The sequence below is a fragment of the Psittacula echo genome (genome assembly GCF_963264785.1).
Source record: "Psittacula echo genome assembly, chromosome: 11".
Lineage (NCBI taxonomy): Eukaryota > Metazoa > Chordata > Aves > Psittaciformes > Psittacidae > Psittacula > Psittacula echo.
In genome coordinates, this window is record NC_137746.1 from 346,322 (window position 1) to 365,977 (window position 19,656).

At 40.1% G+C, this 19,656-nt stretch overlaps 1 protein-coding gene across 6 annotated transcripts in view; it reads right to left on the reverse strand.

Annotated features, from left to right (window-relative positions):
* Window positions 1-2,424: 2,424 nt before the first annotated feature.
* KDM3B (lysine demethylase 3B) overlaps window positions 2,425-19,656 on the reverse strand; it is a 59,574-nt gene continuing 42,342 nt past the window's right edge. For 5 of the 6 annotated variants that reach the window (XM_080627381.1, XM_080627380.1, XM_080627379.1 and 2 more), the window contains 8 exons: window positions 15,201-15,372; window positions 12,050-12,140; window positions 11,831-11,961; window positions 7,606-7,725; window positions 6,980-7,119; window positions 6,457-6,633; window positions 5,704-5,838; window positions 2,425-3,764 (listed from right to left, as the gene is read on the reverse strand). In XM_080627381.1, the coding sequence (XP_080483507.1) occupies window positions 3,684-3,764; window positions 5,704-5,838; window positions 6,457-6,633; window positions 6,980-7,119; window positions 7,606-7,725; window positions 11,831-11,961; window positions 12,050-12,140; window positions 15,201-15,372 (1,047 nt within the window). In that variant the 3' untranslated portion in view covers window positions 2,425-3,683. Of the gene's footprint in view, window positions 3,765-5,703; window positions 5,839-6,456; window positions 6,711-6,979; window positions 7,120-7,605; window positions 7,726-11,830; window positions 11,962-12,049; window positions 12,141-15,200; window positions 15,373-19,656 lie in introns of those variants that run through there. The other variant, XM_080627382.1, reaches the window with a different exon arrangement.

Below are 19,656 nucleotides of genomic sequence, written 5' to 3' on the forward strand. Positions count from 1 at the left end.
AAATAACTCATGAAAAATTTGTGTTCTACAAATGGTTAAAATAGGTGACCAAAGACCTATCAATCTACTATGGCCTAAACAATAAGGCGTGGGAATCAAATGAACCATTCCTTGAGTAGAGCAGCTTAAGCAAAACTACATTTAAAACAATGCCAGGTCAGATCTGAGATCCTGCTGAAACTGAAGTTCAGGCAGATGCTGCTGTAATGAAGAGGAACAGCAATTAGTCAGGGCTGAAGAATACAAAGTGCCTCTGGGCAAGTTTATCAGAATAAATAAGGGTCTCATGAAGAAAGATTAAGAACACAGTCAGAACCCTCCCTCTGAAGCTTAAAGGTGCAGGTTGTAATGGAAGAGTATCAAATGCTGGAAGGTGTAAGGAAAACACAAAAGTGCAAGCTGACAGTATAAACTGACATTGAGGGACCTTAGAATTGGAAATTCTTCTGAGAACATTTCCCTTCTTTACCTGTTGTACTTTGTGATTGAAAGCTGTTTAAGTTAGAAGGGTCCTTCCTAGGGGAAGCAGCTGTATCTTGTTACATCTAGCTTTTGAAACTCTACCGGTTTTGTATTAGCCTATATAAAAGTAGAGAGGTAATAAAAACTCTTGTAAGGCAGAAGGATGAGGGAGACGAGAGAAGTAAGAGTTCTGCCTATTTTTCAAATGTCTGGTGGGAGCGTGCAGCTGTTTTTCAAGGTTGAGAACAGGGAACTTAAAGACTCTACCAATGAAGAGGAAAAGAAGCTGTGGGCTGATGTCAAATTCTGAGTTACATTGAGAAGCGGCCACAGGCAGGCTGGTGCATCCCAGATAGGCAGGAAATAAGCTTCGGAAAACACTGAGGATGACCACCAGAAGATTAGTTACCAGTAACCAGAACCGGTAAATGCATTGTCCACTGGTGCTTCCACACAGTACTTCACTCACACACTGTGTAGTCTCAGTGCTTTTCCACCAAAGCAACACTTACAAGATGCATGATAAGCCACTAGCATGTGTCATACAGCTCAATCAATAACTCAACTGTAGAAGCTTAGAGAACTATCAAAGGGCTACCAGAAATGAGGAAGGAGAGAGAAGTTGTATGTACATAGGAGCAATAACTTTAAAGAATATCTGTGCCTGGTAACTTCTTCCTTCTTATTTGTATTGCAGGTAAATTCAACTTACTGCTTCGCATCTAAGTCCTCTGCTCCAATTCTGACTTCATATCCTCAGGTTCTGCAAGAGGCTGTATTGGAATCTTTCAGAGGAACAACAAATGGATCACAGCCTTTGATGTATTAAGTACCTATTTTTTCTCATATTTACGTTGCCTAGTTCAGTTGCCTCAGTATAGTTTACAAACAGACGAGAGATTTAAGTGTTGTAAAATTAACCCTTGCAGACTACATTGTTACATTTTTAATCAACATCAAAAAAAGTTGAGTTGTGGTAGTCTCTGTCTCCCAATGCATACAATCCAGATAAAGAATAAAAGTTTTAAAATGTAAGTTACTAGAACTCGTTTGCCAGATCGGTTTACAGATTCTTCCTGTCCTCAGCTGGTCTAAAATCTGGATTGCTACAAATTTCTTTAGTTTGTAATTTTTGTGCAAATCATTCCTCTGATTTTGGATGAATATTGCTTTAGGTTGATTCTATTCTGAGTAATAAAAGAGGAAATTCAAGAGACAGAAACAATGTTTGATATGCTCAAACCAAAGGTTCAGCATGAGATGCAGAACTCAGTGTAGATGACTGCACTTGAAGTTACTGAAGCAATTGCATTATGGATAGCCAGATCTTTTGTCTTTTTTGTCTTTACCAAATTCTAATTCCTGATATATACACACTCACAAATAATCTCAGCTGTAATTAACCATTCAGAATGGGTTATATGCACAGAGCACAACAGGAATATAGTAAAGTTGAATTGTTTGTGGGTCTCGGATAACCCTTTCCATGTGTAGCAGCCCAAATTAGCCTGTATTCACAGGACAGCAGCAAAAGTCTGGGCGTGAACTACTTGCACCCAGCAACCAACCTGAGAAATTGACAGCAGGCCACATCAGTGACCAGAACTGCTGCTGACATCACAACTCCAAGGTCAGAAACCAGTGAACCTTTACCACCCCATCTGTACCTCCAGTAGAGAGGGCAGCTCTGAACCCCAGCCTGTTAGGAAGACAATGAGAGATGGGGAGCACAGCACAAGAGATGATAAGATAGATCCTCCACCCAAACTACCTCAGAGAACCAAATTCTACAGGTACCTTGGTATGATCCCAGCATATATGCGGGCCATGAGGTGTAGAACACCCAAGCCTTCTGGTCAGACACAGGGCAAGAAGTTAACAGGCAGCTGACATTAGCAAAGGCTGACACAAACTCAGAGCAGGAAGATGAGGGTAAAAGTCTGAAAGAAACTGCTCAGGCTGTTACAGTAAATGACTTTATTTTTTAAAAAATGAAATAACCGTGAACATATTAACAGGCCTGCGGGTGGCACTACAGTACAGCTGGATATAAGGTAGATACATTTCTCCGTGTACCCGGACAATGAAATCCATTGCATCAATGCTGACATTAGTAAATTCTGAATACAGCTCTATCAAGCAGGAACATTTTACTTAAAATAGTTCTGGACAAAGTTGACACTGAAAGTTAACTTCTCCTTCACTTTGGAAAGGATAGATGTTTTCAATTAGCACTGGTATTGGGTGAACTATTGCCTGCAGTTACCAGTGCAGGGAGAGATGTACAACATCTCCACATGAGAACAGAGTTTATACTCCTTCTTACTTCTCATTCTGAGGAAGCAAAGTGTCATAGGGAGAGGGGGGAAGACGGGTGAGGAATATGGGCAAGGGAGGTGGGGTGTCGATTTCTATCCACTCTCCTTTGGCTGGTTTTGTGCTATTTTGGACTGCTTTCTAAAAATCAGTTCTTGATTTTATTGTAAGGAAGACTAAATGTAACGCGCCTTTCCTTAAAAATCCAGGAACAGTGTGGTACTTTAAAAATACTAAAAATATCTACTTTCATGAAATATTAACTGTTTCACTACAAACCTAGTTTTTCACTAAATACACAATTCTCTTATTTCTGGAGTCTCATGGGGAAAAAAAAGTGGGTTCTCCCTTTATTTCTGCAACACTACAGTGTACAGAGAAACGGCTACAAGAACGGGAGTGCAGAGAATAATTTTATTCTTTTCCTTGGCCTGTATCTCACATGGGAAGATTGCTTAAATTTCTGCAGTTGGGCTACTCTTGGTCACACTCCTTCAGCAGTTATCAAATAAGTCTGCAGTAGGACAACCCCCTCCAGCACATTTCTTCTAACTTAGTGGAGTTGTAACTAGGCATGAGGAAAAAAACCATCCACACTCTTTATACCATTTCTAACCGTAATATGCACCAAGTGGTTTCCATGTTCTTCCAATTTGCAAAAGGCCACAGGAAAGGGACATGGCACCTTTCACTAGAATCTGGAATTCTGCATGTAATAGCGCAACCTTCCATTAGACCTTGAGTGTTGAGGCAGCGTAGAAAACGGTGGCTGAAGAGTGTGTGTAATTCTGACCACACCAGCTCTTGGTGAGAAGCCCCTGCACCTGCGGAGGCAGTCATGTGCAGTCCCTGTATGTACTGTGAGCAAAAGGCTTAGTTCACAGGGCATTTGGAATTAGAAATTCCTACGATCTAGCTAGCTTGGATTCATGAGCTTTCAGTGTGCCAACAGCATCTTTCACTGCATGGTAGATAATGTTCTTCACCTGTAACAGGAAAGAAAAAAAAATCCGTATCTACAGAGTAACAAGGAGAGACTTATATATCCACAATCAACTTGGACAGCTGAATCCATAAGAGTTAGCAAGAATATTCAAAGTATATACTATCACTGCTTCAGGATATTAACAGCACAAATTTAACTGTCACAGACAGCAAGTATTTTACACAACTGCGCTGATATTAACAAATCATTTTCTGAGTATTCAGCAACGTACATTTACTCATGTGATTTTCAAGTCTCTCTTTTATGAGAGCGAGGAGGAAGTACACTATGAAGTCACATGTAAGAGTTCATTTTGAAAAGTCCTTGTGATCCAAGTCACTCAGATTCACATGAATCAAACCCCAAAGGAGCAAGAAAACAATATGTTTTAACCCTATGTAAATTAAGATGATGCAACAAATCATTCCGTTGTCTTTGTATGGAGGCTAGAAATGTTTGTAATTTGTGCATCTTTCAGAAAGACAAGGTGAAAAATCTCTGGTACTCCCAGCAACGTGTTCCACGCTTCACTATTGAACAATCACAGCTCTATCTTTGTTTCTCACTTTTCAGAAATTGAATTCAGTTTCTTGGTACTTAACAGAAAAGCTTCAAGCCCAAGTGAGCAGCTTCATTGCATTTGCTCAACCAGCTGTCAAGCACCATCAGTTTTTCCTGATGTACATACGATCTCAGTCTTTTCTATCATTTATGTGACAGTTATTATTTCTGGGGGTTTTTTTAATATATTTATATACATATAGAGACAGATGTGTATAAAAGTATTATTAAAATATAAATTAAAAATGACAAAGGAAAGCCATAAAGTTTGCGTGAGGCACAACCACAGCCAGTATCCCTGTTCACAGAAGTACCAAGTTTCACTTTGCCAGCAGTTACTTTTTTTTTTTTTTTTTTTAACAAGAACCATCAGTCATTTCCAAACTTCATTTACAGAAACGCTTCCACATCTGCATAACTACAGCTGAAGAGGTACAGTGTTAGAAGCTGGATCCCCACAGTGAGAGTTGATCCTACTTCTGCTTTCCTTTAAAATCCTGTGCAAATCCATATAGAAATTTATAGCATTTTTTCACTGAATTGTTTGGAATAATTAACATGATTAAGTTCTGACATTCTTGGGTGACACACTGGAGAACAGCTGTATACTGAGTACTCACTTTTGCAAGAACAGCAATTCTGCAGATCTCCACCATCCTTCATTTTACACGCATGAGATTACCAATACACAAAAAATGCTGACACCAAAAAACACAAACTAAACAGATACTAATTTTTCAGAAGTATACACAGGCAAAATACAAAAATGTCTGCCCTGGTCTTCTCTCTGTAGAGCTTACTGTCTTACAATGTACTGCTTCAGTGCATAGTATGTTCTGTGCATAACTATTTGTTTAAGCAGTCACACTTCTTCAAAACACATCTAATTTTCCCATTTGGGAATCAGAATCAGTAATGTTGGAAGAGACCTTTACGATCATCGAATTCAACCATAAACCTAACACTGCCAAGTCCACCACTAAACCATATCCATAATTTAAATAAGCAAACCTTTGCTTTCAGAGCAGTTTTTCTTTAGGCAATAGAGAGACAAATACAAGGTCAAATAAACATCTCTCTTCAAAATAAGCAGACTTCCTGGTCATTCAGGATCTGCCATTTAAAAACTTGTTCACGCTGACACGTGTTAGTCCAACAGGGGGAAAGTTCTCTGGAAATCCAAAAGCTTTACTCATTTTTGTTTATGTAACACTGTAGACATTGATGCATTTATTAGTTTTTAAATACTCATTAAATGAGAACCTCCAAAGTTACAGAAAGTTGCTACTTTTTCTTATATCACTAGCCACATGTTCTAGTACTGAACAAAGCTGGCAGAACACAGGATATATTTAGTGACACTGTCATAAAATCATTACCTGCAGTTTATCCTCATGGTTTGTATGAGTATTAGACAGGTGCCTAAACTCCTGGGTCAGACGGAAGCAGTGTTTCACATGTTCTGGAGATACAAAATCTTCTGCCACTTTAATGCAGCTGTACAAATTATGGACCTAAAAAAATATCCAGATCACATGATCGATACATCACGATTGAATGAACCATAAAAACCCCTCCTTCCCTCTCACCACTCCCCCCCCCCAAACAAAACCAAATCCCAAACCCCACTACCACTTAGTTAGATTCTTCCACATTTACTTGTCAGAAACAAGAACTGAAGCCTATTTGATCACACAGAACTGTGTTGAATAGTAAAACCAGAACAAAATACATGACATCTCTCACATGGTCCCTATTCTCCCACATACACCAGTGTTCCCTAAAACAAGTTCTCTGCTGTCCTCCACACTTTTTGGAATTCTGTTCCCTTGGCTGAAGTTTCACTGCACAGAAATGTTTTACCACCATTCACCCTACTTGGTTTTGGTTTTTTTTCGTTTGTTTGGGTTTTTTTTGATTCCATCACAATACTGTACACATAACTCAGGTATTTAAAGAATTTTTAGTAATATAATTACTAAAATCCAATTAAAATAGTTCCTGTAAGAACTGCATACATAGAAAAGGAACCTAAGTCAGCTGTATTATCTAACAGTTATTTTTAAGTCACAGGTCTGCTATACCTCAAATTAAATTCTATTTGTCAAATGTCCTAAAGCTGGCATACTGACCTGATGGGGAGCACCTGCAGGAATGAATACAGCGTCTCCAAGGAACTGCACTATTGCCCAGCCCTGTACACCATACTCATCATAGAGTCGCTTGCGTAAGGTCTGGTCCAAGTACCAACTTTGGTCATGAATGGGGTCATGATCTGGGGGGTTTTCTTGGCCTTGTTCTTCTCCAACCTAGGGCCAAGATATGGGGTGGGGGTGGGAGGGAAACCATGACACAGCACCTTGACATTGCTGGCTCACAAAAAGCTCTGTACCAAAAAACATAACAAACAAACTATTTCAAGATAGGACACTACTTTCCTTAAGTTCATTTAGGTCTTAACTAGCAACATGTGCATTAGTATGAAGATTATAGACTAGGCTGAGAACTTGGGAATGTAATAACTATTAATGTCCTCAAAGACAGCATTAGAATAGCTATGCATTTGATGTTGATAGCAATTTGTATTATTCAGCTGTTGTAAGCAAGCTAGTCAAGGGATCCTGTCAGCTCAAACCTCCTTTGTAATCGACATACCTTCCGGAGAAGTTCCCGTATCTTTTCAGCATCCTTGGCAGCATAGATATGCCACAATGCTCCGGGTTTCTCTCTTCCTTCATGGATTCGCTGCTTTGTTACATCGTCAGCATCTCCCTCATCAATTGTTTTCAGAACCTCTGAAAGAGGAATCCACATTAAAGAGATATGATTACAAAGCTTCTGATTTCTGACATACAGAAGAGGAAAGAATATTTTGAGCCACTAAATCCAGTCACACTGCTACTGCAACTGCTGCATCATCCAGTGCCCTTTCTAAGCACATCAAGCTTTCTTTTAACTAAATTCAGGAAATGTATCAATTGATAGCTAATCACAAAGCTTAGTCATGAATTCAAACTGAACTAACTGCAACTATTCAAATACAAGAGTCTTCCTCCTTTCTTCAGGGAGATACCAAATTTCTAGCACAATTCTTCTGTGTCCAGAGTTGGAAACCAATGAAGCATTACTGCACCTTTAAATATGCGCTGCAGTCATAGCAAACTGCCTTGTGTATATGTATTCTATATCATAGATATGACAAATGATAAAAGGTACAGTCTGCTTTCTCACACACACAACTAATTTTTAACAGACACAAAACAGCTTTCATCAAACATTACCATCATCATGGGTCCCTTCCCCAATGGGAATCCCAACGTACACCATGACATTAACAGCATCAGACACATCCAAGTGCAGGTTTGTGGTACCAACTCGTCTGTCTTCTGCAGTAATTAAGCCTATAATAGAGTGTAAAATAAAATCAAATTCTATTTAAGCTCTTACAGAAATATAACCTGGCTTTAAGATCTTTCTAGAATGCTAAATCTAGACAGTTTAGACAGCAGTAAGAGCAGAAACCAATGTCAAAGGGCACCTAAAGTAGTTATACTCATGTCATGTGTGGCTTAAGTAAAAAGTTTACTGATAACTAGTATTTTTATTTTGCAGGAAACAGAAGTAGCAAATGTAGTTCACCCAAGCCATGAGAAAAGCATTTTCGAAACAAAGCCTGAACTTGTACCTTACAATTTTGTCTCTCTGAGGGTCATTTATACAGTCTGTAGTACTGACTCATAGCTTTCATAACACAAAGTTAGTAGGCATTCTTTGGCACTGTTTTCTTTTGCTTGGAAGTACAAGAGAAACCCCAACTGCTTTAAGTGGCATTAGCATCATACTGCATGCAGCAAGTCACTAGACTGCTGTAAGTATAAACCTCCAGCAGGTTATTTTCTCATACTCAGCTACAAAATCTGTATGATCAGTTGAATTCACAGCACTTACTGTCCAATTCATCATTAACAATTCAGATGAAAACTATGGAAAAACAGCTGCAGACTCTCAAATGCTTATTATACCTTTCTACATTGAATGATCTTACACCTCTCAAGTGGTTATAAACAACCAAGAAAGATTTCAAATGTTTACTGCTTAATTCTTTCACCTTCTCACCTGACCCTTTAATAGCTCTCTCTTTTTACTTTACCATCTCCTCTAGCATGTAACAGAATCACAGAATCACAGAATATTAGGAATTGGAAGGGACCTCAAAAGATCATCTAGTCCAATCCCCCTGCCAGAGCAGGAACACCTAGATGAAGTTACACAGGAAGGCGTCCAGGCGAGTTTTGAATGTCTCCAGAGGAGACTCCACAACCTCCCTGGGCAGCCTGTTCCAGTGTTCCGTTACCCTCACTGAGAAGAAGTTTCTTCTCAAATTTAAGTGGAACCTCTTGTGTTCCAGTTTGAGCCCACTGCCCCTTGTCTTACCATTGGTTGTCACCGAGAAGAGCCTGGCTCCATCCTCGTGACACTCACCCTTTATGTATTTATAAACATTAATGACGTCACCCCTCAGTTTCCTCTTTTCCAAACTAAAGAGACCCAGCTCCCTCAGCCTTTCCTCATAAGGGAGATGCTCCACTCCCTTAATCATCTTAGTTGCCCTGCGCTGGACTCTCTCCAGCAGGTCCCTGTCCTTCTTGAACTGAGGGAACCAGAACTGGACACAATATTCCAGATGTGGTCTCACCAGGGCAGAGTAGAGGGGAAGGAGGACCTCTCTTGACCTACTAACCACCCCCCTTCTAATACACCCCAGGATGCCATTTGCCTTCCTGGCCACAAGGGCACAGTGCTGGCTCATGGTCATCCTCCTGTCAACCAGGACCCCCAGGTCCCTCTCTCCTACACTGCTCTCTAACAGGTCGTTCCCCAACCTATACTGGAACCTGGGGTTGTTCCTACCCAGATGTAACACTGTACACTTCCCCTTGTTATATTTCATCACATTTTTCACAGCCCAACTCTCCAGCCTGTCCAGGTCGCTGGATGGCGGCACAGCCTTCTGGTGTGTCAGCCACTCCTCCCAGCTTAGTGTCATCAGCAAACTTGCTGATAGTACACTCAATTCCCTCATCCAGGTCATTGATGAAGATATTGAATAATACTGGCCCCAGCACTGACCCCTGAGGCACTCCACTAGATACCGGTCTCTAACTAGACTCCGCCCCATTGACCACAACTCTCTGGCTTCTGTCCTTCAGCCAGTTCGCAGTCCATGGGAAAAAAAATAGAAAAAATCTTCATATCAACACACAAGAATGTGATTATGACCACAAGACTTCTGGTTATGTTTTATGATCACCATTGTATTTATCTCTTTTCTATTTAAAATACAAGCTTCTGGGGACAGGAACTCAATTCACTGTACAGTACCCACCACAACCAACCAGAAACAGTAGCTAATTTAGCCAGTCTGTCTAAACATGAACTTTAAGAAAGCACAACTGAAATACAAACATGGATAAACATAATATATGGGTTGAAAAAAAAAAAAAACCAGGCCAGACAAATTCACAAAAGATAGGTTAGTTATTGACCTCAAGTAATGACCCTTATAACCTCCACCTCAAAAATATGCTTTGGCAGATGCAGCAGGATGTAATTAAAGAAGCGTCATTCCTTAATTATTTGCTAGTGGTGTAAGTCACACAGAGTATGCTGGGAAATACAAATACAACATCAGTGGTAGGTCTTATGTTAAACAGTTCATGTATTTATATATAAAAATTGGTCAGTATTTAAGGCTCCTTTACACACAAAGCCTGTTGAAGGGAATAAGATTTCTTCACAGTTTATTTCTGTAAACAGTCCTTTTGTTTAGGTAACTGAATATCACTTTAAGAACCAAGCTTCAGCCACAATTCTTATATCTTATTGCTTTAAAATGCTAAGCACATGAAAGAAACTGTTGAGAACTTTTTTCCATCCCACACTCAGAAAACAAAGCTATATAATTACAACCAAAATACATTTAATATGCTACAAAAGTTACTCTTATTCAACATAGATAGAATTGCTGGGTTTATGTCTAGGTCCACCCTTTATTTTCTCTCTAAAGCAGCTAAGAGCAAAATGATACAAAACTGTTTTTGAAGACAGACCTAGCTAAGTTTTTCTTTTAACTTGAAAGTAAACAAAGTGTAATATTTTTTTTTCTCTTTGTTCCAAGACCTATACATCTAAGAAGGATTAAGTAGTAAAGGGTTACATTCTATGCAAAAAATTCAACAAAATGCAACTACTCCTTCCATTGCCAGCAACTAGCAAAACACAGCCAAGTTAGCCATGACTGATACCTTGCGTCTTGCCACACTCCTGTATATTCCTCAATGACATTATAAGCCACTTGGTGTACAGCCTTCTTCACTCAACTTACATGTCAAGTAAATCAAAACATCAAACACTGCTGAATACTGAATAAGCAAAATTTGCCTAAGTTTACAACCCCCTATTTTTTTTAACTTTTATTTGTGATGTCATACTGCTAACCCCCCCCAGTGTAACTCCACAAACGCTTCCTCAGAACTGCAAAAGCTTTAATGAGCTGAGGCGAGTTGTTAGTGTAGATATATCAATAATTGGAATGCAAAACCTTACAAAACCCTGCAACCCTGCCTCATCAATATTCTAAGAGAACTGCGGAAGTTACATTAGGGTAAATTTGTTACCACATAATTGCCTTGCAAGATGGCTGCAACTCTTTCCTTATCATTTGACATTTTTCAGTATATATGAAGAGCAACTGCTTTAAATGTTATTTATCTTACCCTAAAGTTGCAAAAGTATGTTCTTCCAAATCAATCTCCTGGAACAATAATTTCTTTTAAAAGCCTCCAAAACCTGCTTTTGACTGTGACCTCAAAGACCGTACATTCAGAACTGAAATAATTCAAGTTGATATTAACTGTTAATATATCCTCTACACTCTGCTACATTAACAATCAGTTGAAAGTTTAATGCTTCACAGCCACATGCAGGGTATGTGTCCAGACAAAAGTTTCCTCCATTTGTATGCTATTTACCTACTATATAATTATAGTCTTAAGAAGACAAAACTATACAACTCAGGTAGCTGAACATGGGGAGAGTTTTGTCTTGCATGCTGTCTGTGGTCTGTGTTGTTAGACATGGATTAAAAAAATTACAGCCCTGGTCAGAAACGTGAACACACAGACTGAAGTGCCCAGAAACCAGCTAATTTTCATCTCGTGTATCAATTTATGTCAAAATACATTAATTTCTCCTTGAACCCTGTAGTTTACAAACTTATCATATGCACATCTATTGGAAACCACACGGCAAAAAAGGGCACATCTGACAGAGAAGACTAGCAGAGCAATCGATCACAGGACCAATTAAAAAAGAAATTATGATAGTGTGCTCTAGAATAAGCACTGAGTTCTGATTAATGCCACAGCCTTGTACATGCCCTAAGTACAATGAAGACTATAACAAAGAGACACAAAAATCAACATCTACAGAACTATTCTCACATACCATATGCATTGTACATTTTGGGGCCCAAGTCAGGACGGACAAAGTAGCTTGGTAGCCTAGAAGCCAAATTAAGTCTGCCATCCCTCTTGGTATATTCAGGAAGAGGAAGGTTTTCCATCAAGTCCTCAAACCTAGAAAGCAAAAAGAGAACGAAGGCATGTTTTCCTCCTACATTGCCTACAGCAGCTCTTGTAGGTATTGATACTAACGTTTTCTTACCTTGTAGGCATCATATCTCTAAAGTCCTCCCCCGGAGGCCAGTCCTTTAACTTTAGTACCATTGGTTGACCATCCTCTGACCGTAGCCGTTCTGCAAGAAACAAATTAAGATTTCTTCATGTAGTATCTTTTTACCAAGCCCACTGCCTTGTTTAAGCACTAAGTCTATTGTACCAACACCTCTCACACTGCAGCAAAATCAATCTTGATTTTTCTTTGGGCTTCCAAGCATTATGATAGTATGCCTGAACAACAGTTTAATAATTTTTTATATCTATACATATATATCACTACGTACAGTAAAAATTTAACAGATCTTGCACAGCTGCTAAGTTCCAGAATACATTTTATTCAGCTTTGAAAACAAGCCTTTCCAACGCATTCTACCTTACTACTTTTACCAAAGTCTAAAGGAGTTTTATCTTTCATTTCAAGAGGACTGGCACTTCTGTAAAATTAAGTTTCATGCTCTGAAATCAACCCTAATCTCAGTATAAAGCAAGAAACCAGGGTACGCTACACTCAAAAAAGCTACACGGCGGGCAGCTAATGAGAAAGACAGCCTTTAGTTTTTTCAATTCTTTTTTTGCTGGAGGCACTCTAATTAGCAGGGTGCTGAATTCAAACATTTATTCTTCACTTCAAGAGCAGAATGTGAGTCCTGACTGGTCACAGATAAAGCTAGTAGCACAGAAAGATGACATTACATACACAACAGTGGATGTACAATACGACAGCACTGAACACATCAACTGCTGGTTTGCCTCAAATGTTAATAATGGCTAAGACAGTGTATGTGGAATTGGTGCGTGGAACAGCCTAGAAGGCTCAGCATAACATTCTGAGAGAAACAAAGTTCACTCTATACCAGATTCTTCACAACTCTGCATGAAGCTATCAGTTGGAAAATGGGGTGTTACTGACTGCAGTCTGACACCTTCAATCCCCCATTCCCCAGAAAGTAGTATCTTTCATTAATTACTACTTTACCAAGGATTGTCAGCCAAACAAAAAACAACTTATCTTACCTAGACCTAGCAGAGCTGCTCACAGCACCAAAAGAGAAAGCATATCTAAGAAACTAGGACTTGGAGACCTGTGACTCACATCAACAGGCTACAGAAGACAGCCTTAGTCTGCAATATATTATTTTATTGAACTTAAAAGGAATTAAGAACTGCAGATATGCAAACCAAACTGACTGATGTAAACAAAAATTTTGATGAGCTATGGATTTTAGATAGAATTTAGACTTGACTTTAAAGCTGTTTCAGAACTTCCTGTAGTCAAGATTTTGAACTCAGCAAGGATCTTTGTTCCAAACATGAAGAAGAAACTTGAAGGAAGGTTATTCAGAAAGGACAGAGTAAAGAGCTATCTGGAAGAAAACAAACAGATCTGACAAATCACACAAAATCAGACAAAGTCCAGAAAACATCTCATTAGCAAAGAAAAGCAGATCTAAGAAGGCTCAAAACAAAAACACCTGCTAGAAGTCCACTTAGAACCCAAAGATATTGAAAGTAAACTGCACAAGATTAAAACTAAAATATTATATAGAATAATGGATTATCTCAATACCACCTCCGAATTCAGTGGCTGTTCTACACGTCTTCAATAACTTAATGCAAGTGTGTGGGAACCAGCCACATATCTGAGAAATCTCAAACTCATGTAATGCAGAGAAGTCAGTGTCATTATATAATTTGCAAATTTTTCATATAAATTAAGTTTGTGAAATTTTTGGACTGGTAGCAGATAATGCTCCTCAAAACTGAGGATTGCACATGGTTGAAAAACACTAAATAAAAAATATTTAAAAGAAACCAGCGAAAGTGATCAGGTTTCCAACCTTGATCACTAACTTCTCATATGAAGTATGGAAATAGTATTGTCTAAATGAAACACAGCAACTAATTTTGTTGAAAGGAGCATCATCTGTCTGGAGACAAACAACAAATAACATTTCTCAAAGATAACTTGACCCATACAAATTTACTATTTTCATGAATGACCCTAGCACAACAATAAAGAGTTTGTGAATTTTCACAATTACCATTAACACACAGAAAGACCAGCCCATTAGTTCCTTCTAGGTCATTTATTTCTCAGCAATAATGGAAACAGTACGAAATTTAACGGTACAAAAAGTAAGACTCTGTACTTGGAATCATATGAAAACATGTTAAAAGTTGAGAGCTCTTTTACTGAAAAATTACTAGGGAAGGGAATATTCTTGGTCTACAAAACTATCCTTTTGTTTGCTATGAACAGGCATTCTATTAAGTCACCATTTCTGCTATGTGCACAAGCAATAAATACAGAGAACGCTTTATTCACAACACTAAAATCAGCAACATTGCAATGAACCATTACAACTCTAACATCTGTAACTATAAACCCACTCTGATCTAGGTATATACAATCTAAAACAGAGAACTCCTTTTCAGAAGCTCTTTAATCTGAACAGTTATATCCCCAGGAATTTTAACTGGTTAGCTTCCACATCCATACTTGACAGAAGGTTTTCCTGAAGAACTGCTCAAGCATTAAGTAATGTGTTATCACATGAGATACACATACAGCATTGCTATTTATAGTACATATACACTTGTATTTGTACTCATACATGATCTACTGCAAAATAATATTCAATGTCAAGTTTACTTAGTTGATGAATTCCACCAAGTCTGAGTTTTAGCACCAAAAGCTTCAGTCTGTGTTAAGTTTGCAGGTTCCCTTTAGTTTTACAATAAAAGTTGAGGTTGGAAGGAGTAAGGGGAGTCAAATTATTGTCTTAGTAACGGTAACTGGTGACTAATTTCACAAAGTAAAAAAACCCAAAAAACCCACCAAAATACAAAGTAGTTTCCCATTAAGTTGATCATCTTTTGACACATGAAAGTACCAAACACCAACACACTATAGTACAGATGAAGTTTTCTAGGGCAGCCCTGCCCTAATCTTCACCATTAAAGTATTATCTAGTGTGTGCGACACCTGAGGAGCAATTGCTTCTTTGGATGATGCTAATAGATATTTGGATTTTGTTGTTATTTTTTATTTTTTAAGAAAATAGGTGGAAAAGGAGGAGGTGGAGGTAGTAAGACAGACTACTCAGTTAAACTAGTCAGTCATAGGTATTACTTACTAGGTATTATCTCAAAGCCATCCCAGAAGTCACGCACTTTCACGTCTGAAATTATGGCACAGTTCCTGCAGTTCACCAAATCTACATCTTGATCTCCAAATTCCAGGCTGAAAGCTTCTGGTTTCCAAAGCTCTGACTTCAACTTCTTATGGACACCAGATACCAGCACGGGCTGAGAATACAAAGATGAATGCTTACTCCACCATAACCAAATTTCTTACACATGCAGCCAAACTTTAAGAGCTGAGACTCCTGTCTACCATCATACAGAAGACACCAGAAATCTATTTCCATCTATGTTTGGGTTTTGTGCAACAAACAAATAACCAGAGTCAAAGCAAACTTCAGTTCCAGGCCATGTGCAATTGCCTTAGAAGGGGTACTGTATTAGACTTACAAGCTTTAAGGCAAGTGTATTGGGTCTACACAGCAATGTGCTGGCAGCAGAAGTGGGCTTTGTGAGATGAGGCTGGGAGCTTCTCATAGCTGGACACAGATGGTTTCATCTGGCTCCAACAGCCCCATTGCTGGCCAAAGCTCAGCCCATAACTGACACTGGTAGCACCTCTGTGATAATAGGAAAGGGTAAAAAATGCTCTGCAGCTGCTGGGGGAAGGAACTGGAACAACCCTGCAGACACCCAGGTCAGTGAAGGAAGAGAGGGAAGAGGTGCCTGCAGCCTGTGGAGGAGACCACTGGGAAAGCAGGTTGCCACACTGCAGCCTGTGGAGGATCATGGTGGAGCAGATATCCACTGCAGCCCACGGAGGACCTCACACTGCAGCAGAAGATGTTCTCAAGCAAGCTGCCACCCATGGATGGCCCACACTGGAGCAGGCTTCTGGTAGGAGCTGCAGCCCTTAAGAAAGAAGCCCATGCAGGAGCAAGTTTTCTGGCAGAAACTGGGGCCCATTAGGGACCCACACTGGAACAGTCTGTTCCTGAAAGACTGCAGCCCATGGAGAGGACCGATGCTTGAGCAGTTCATGAAGGATGAAGGAAGGACTCCACACTGGAGCAGGGCAAAAGTATGAGGAGGAAGGAGCAGCAGAGGTGAAGTGTTATGAACTGACCACAAGCCCCATTACTGTCCATCCTCCCTGAGCCGCTCCGAGGGGGGAGTGGGTAGAAGAGTCAGGGATGAAAGATGAAAGAGGAGTGGCTGGGGGTAGGGCATTTTTAGCTTTGTCGTTGCTCCCCACCATCCTACTCTATTTTTAATTGGCAATAAATTAAATTATTTTCTCACAAGTTGAATCTGGTTTGCCTGTGACAGCAATCACTAAGTGATCTCCCTGTCTTATCTCAACACACAAACTTTTCCACCTCATTTTTTCCCCCTGTCCTGTTGAGAAGGGAAAAGAGAGAGAACAGCTGGGCAGGGGTCTGGGAGCCAGCACAATCCACCTGTGGAAGTACACTGGGTGTTGAGTCCTGCTACCTCTCCTTTTTATGCACAAATGCAACTACCACTAGAAACAGCATTTGTAGAAAAGCCTTCTCATATGAAATTTTCTTACTCTGATAGGACTTTTTTTAAACAATTTCACTCTTTATGTAAATCATGGATCATCATTAACTCCCTACGACAAAGCCAAGTAGCAAAAAAGTGGCTGTTCACTCAGCAAACAGCGTTTTAAGATGTTTAGGCTAACCATATATATATATATATATATTCCACACCATGATTTGAGTGGCCTCTCCCTCCTAATGCTCAAGGCTAAACTAACAATACTAGGAAAAGGTATACCAGACAATCTTCCCAACATTGGCCAAGACCTTGGTCAGTTCCTGTCACCCTGCAATCTCTAGAGAGAGTTACAAGACAGAAGAGTGTATGAACTTGCACATGGACTATGCCATGTAAAGAATTCTAAGGTTAGTAACTGCTACTTATGTTCAAATGCTAATGCAAGCTGTGCCCTATACAGTAACAATGACCTGAAGGTATATCTTGGCTTCATTCATATGAATAGCTCAGTACAACCATGAGCACAGATGCCCCTAGACAGTCTAGTAGTATCAGCAAATTAGGCAAAGATTACCTACAGAGCTATAGATGAGCAACTTGAAAGTTGTTTAAAAACACTCCAGCAACTATCCACTGCTTCATCTGGATTGCCCAATGGCCTTTAACAGGACTACTACCCATTTTAGTCTCTAAGTGAGGACAAACTACTCATTCAAAAATGAATGGAGGAAACCCCACAACTTTGGGGATAACAGAAATAGCCTTGGTTTTCAAATGCAACAAAACATAGCCCTTAACTTCTAAAAAGCAGCAATGAAACCTCACCTCTAGAAGAGTGCGATTTAAGAGAACAAGAAGGGGTTGTTACTGTAGTCCTGTCAACTTCAGGTAAAAAAGGCAGAAAGCTTCCACAGAACCACAGAAACATTTAAGTTGGAAGAGAACACCCACAAACTAGTGTTTTCTTTGTGTTTATGTTGAACTTCCCAGGTTTTAGTTTGTGCCCGTTGCCTCTTGTAGTCTGGCAAGGGATAGGTACAGGCTGTTCAGGAATGACAGTTCAAGTATGACAGGCCAGGAAAGCAAGGAGGGAGCACTGCCATTTATGTGAGGGAGCAGCTGGAATGCATGACATGTCATGCAAGTGTCAGTCAGCACTGCTCCCTCTTTCTCATTTCCTCTCATCAGGTATTTATACACATTGATATGATTTCTTCCCCACAAGCCTTCTCTTCTCCAGGTTGAACACTCTCCCAGCCTCTCTTCATATGAAAGATGCGCCAGTCCCTTAATCATCTTTGTGGCCCTTTGTTAGACTTTCTCCATTAAGTCCTTGTCTTTCTTGTACTGGGGAGCCCAGAACTGGACACAGTACTCCAGGTGTGGTGTCCCCCAGTGTCAAGTAGACAGGAGAGGAAGGATTGCTTCCCCTGACATAGTGATAATGTTCTTCCTAATACTGCTGCCCTTCTTTGTTGAGAGGACACATTCTTAGCTCATGGCCACCTCCTTGTCCACTGGGACCCCAAGGTACTTCCCAGGCAAAGCTACTTCCTCGCTAGTCACTCCCCATCATGTACTGCTGCAGGTGGAGGTTCAGAACTTTACATTTTCCCTTGCTGAACATTGTGAGATTCTTCTCGGTCCAATTTTCCAGCCTGTCCAGGTACCTCTGAATAACAGCACAACCATATGGTGTATCAGCCATTCCTCCCAGTTGTGTATTGCCTATAAACTTGTTAAGGATGCATGAACTCTGTTGCATCTAGGTCGTTAACAAGGATGTTAAATAGTACTCAACCCAGTACTAAACCCCTAGGGCAAACCAATTGTGACTGTGATCACAGCCCTCTGAGCATAGCGATTCAGTCAGTTTTAAATTCACTACACTATCCATACTTCATCAGTTTGTCTGATGACATTATAACAGTGTCAAAAGCCTTACTTACAGTTAAGATAAAAAAACAGTGCTCTCCCCTCATTCACCAAGCCAGCAGTCTCATCACAGAAGGCTGTACAGCAGGTTAAGCATGATTCAACCAGCATGCCTAAGCCCCTCTTCAGGACCATATCCTATGGGATTCTTGCAAGCAGATATCTGAAGAGGTGAAAGTCTGCGCTCCTGAAGTCCAGACTTGTGATCTTGACTTTTGCTTTGCTCCCTCCTCTCAGGATCTTGAGCCAACCCCTTCCATGTGATAATCACTTCAGCCAAAGCTGCCCCTTATCTTCATATCAACAATCAGTTCTTCCTCGTGGGTAAGCACAACGTCCTGCAGAGTGCACTTCTTTTGCTGGCTCCTGGACAGCTCCATCAGGACATCATCATCAATGCACTTTCAGGAGTGCTTGTGACCTGTTGTGTTGCTCCTCCAGGAGGAACCAGGGTGGCCTCATGAGGCCTAGATAATGTGAACATCAGACTTCGTCTGGATGTCTGAAGGCTTTACTGCTTTTCCTTGATCAGGTGGTATGTAGCAGATACTCGCCACAACGTTGCCAGCATTAGTCTGCTCTCTAATCCAGGCCGGTACGCTCTCAATGGCTCATAATCTGCTCCTACAGCTTCATGCATTCCATCTGCTCGCTCACATAAACAGCAGTGCTCCCTCCTCACTGTCCCAGCCTGTCATACCTGAACTGTCCTTCTTGAACAACCTCTATCTATCTCTTGCCAGACTACAGTTGCACAAGCCACCCCACTTCTCAATCATATAGGTGAGATTGTGGCTGTGCAAATGTACACTAATTCCTCCTGTTTGTTCCTTGTATCACATGCATTAGTGTGCAGGCACTTCAGAAAGACACCTAGTCATGCTGATTTCCAAGAAACATTACAAGAACTTTCCTCATAATGCTGTGAGGTACACAGTTCCGTATTGTGCATATGCTTGAGGTGGAGATCTTTCATCCCCATTTTCTTGAGTATGAGGTATCTCACATTCACACTGCTTGCTTGTCAACTCAATCAACTAATTACTGTCT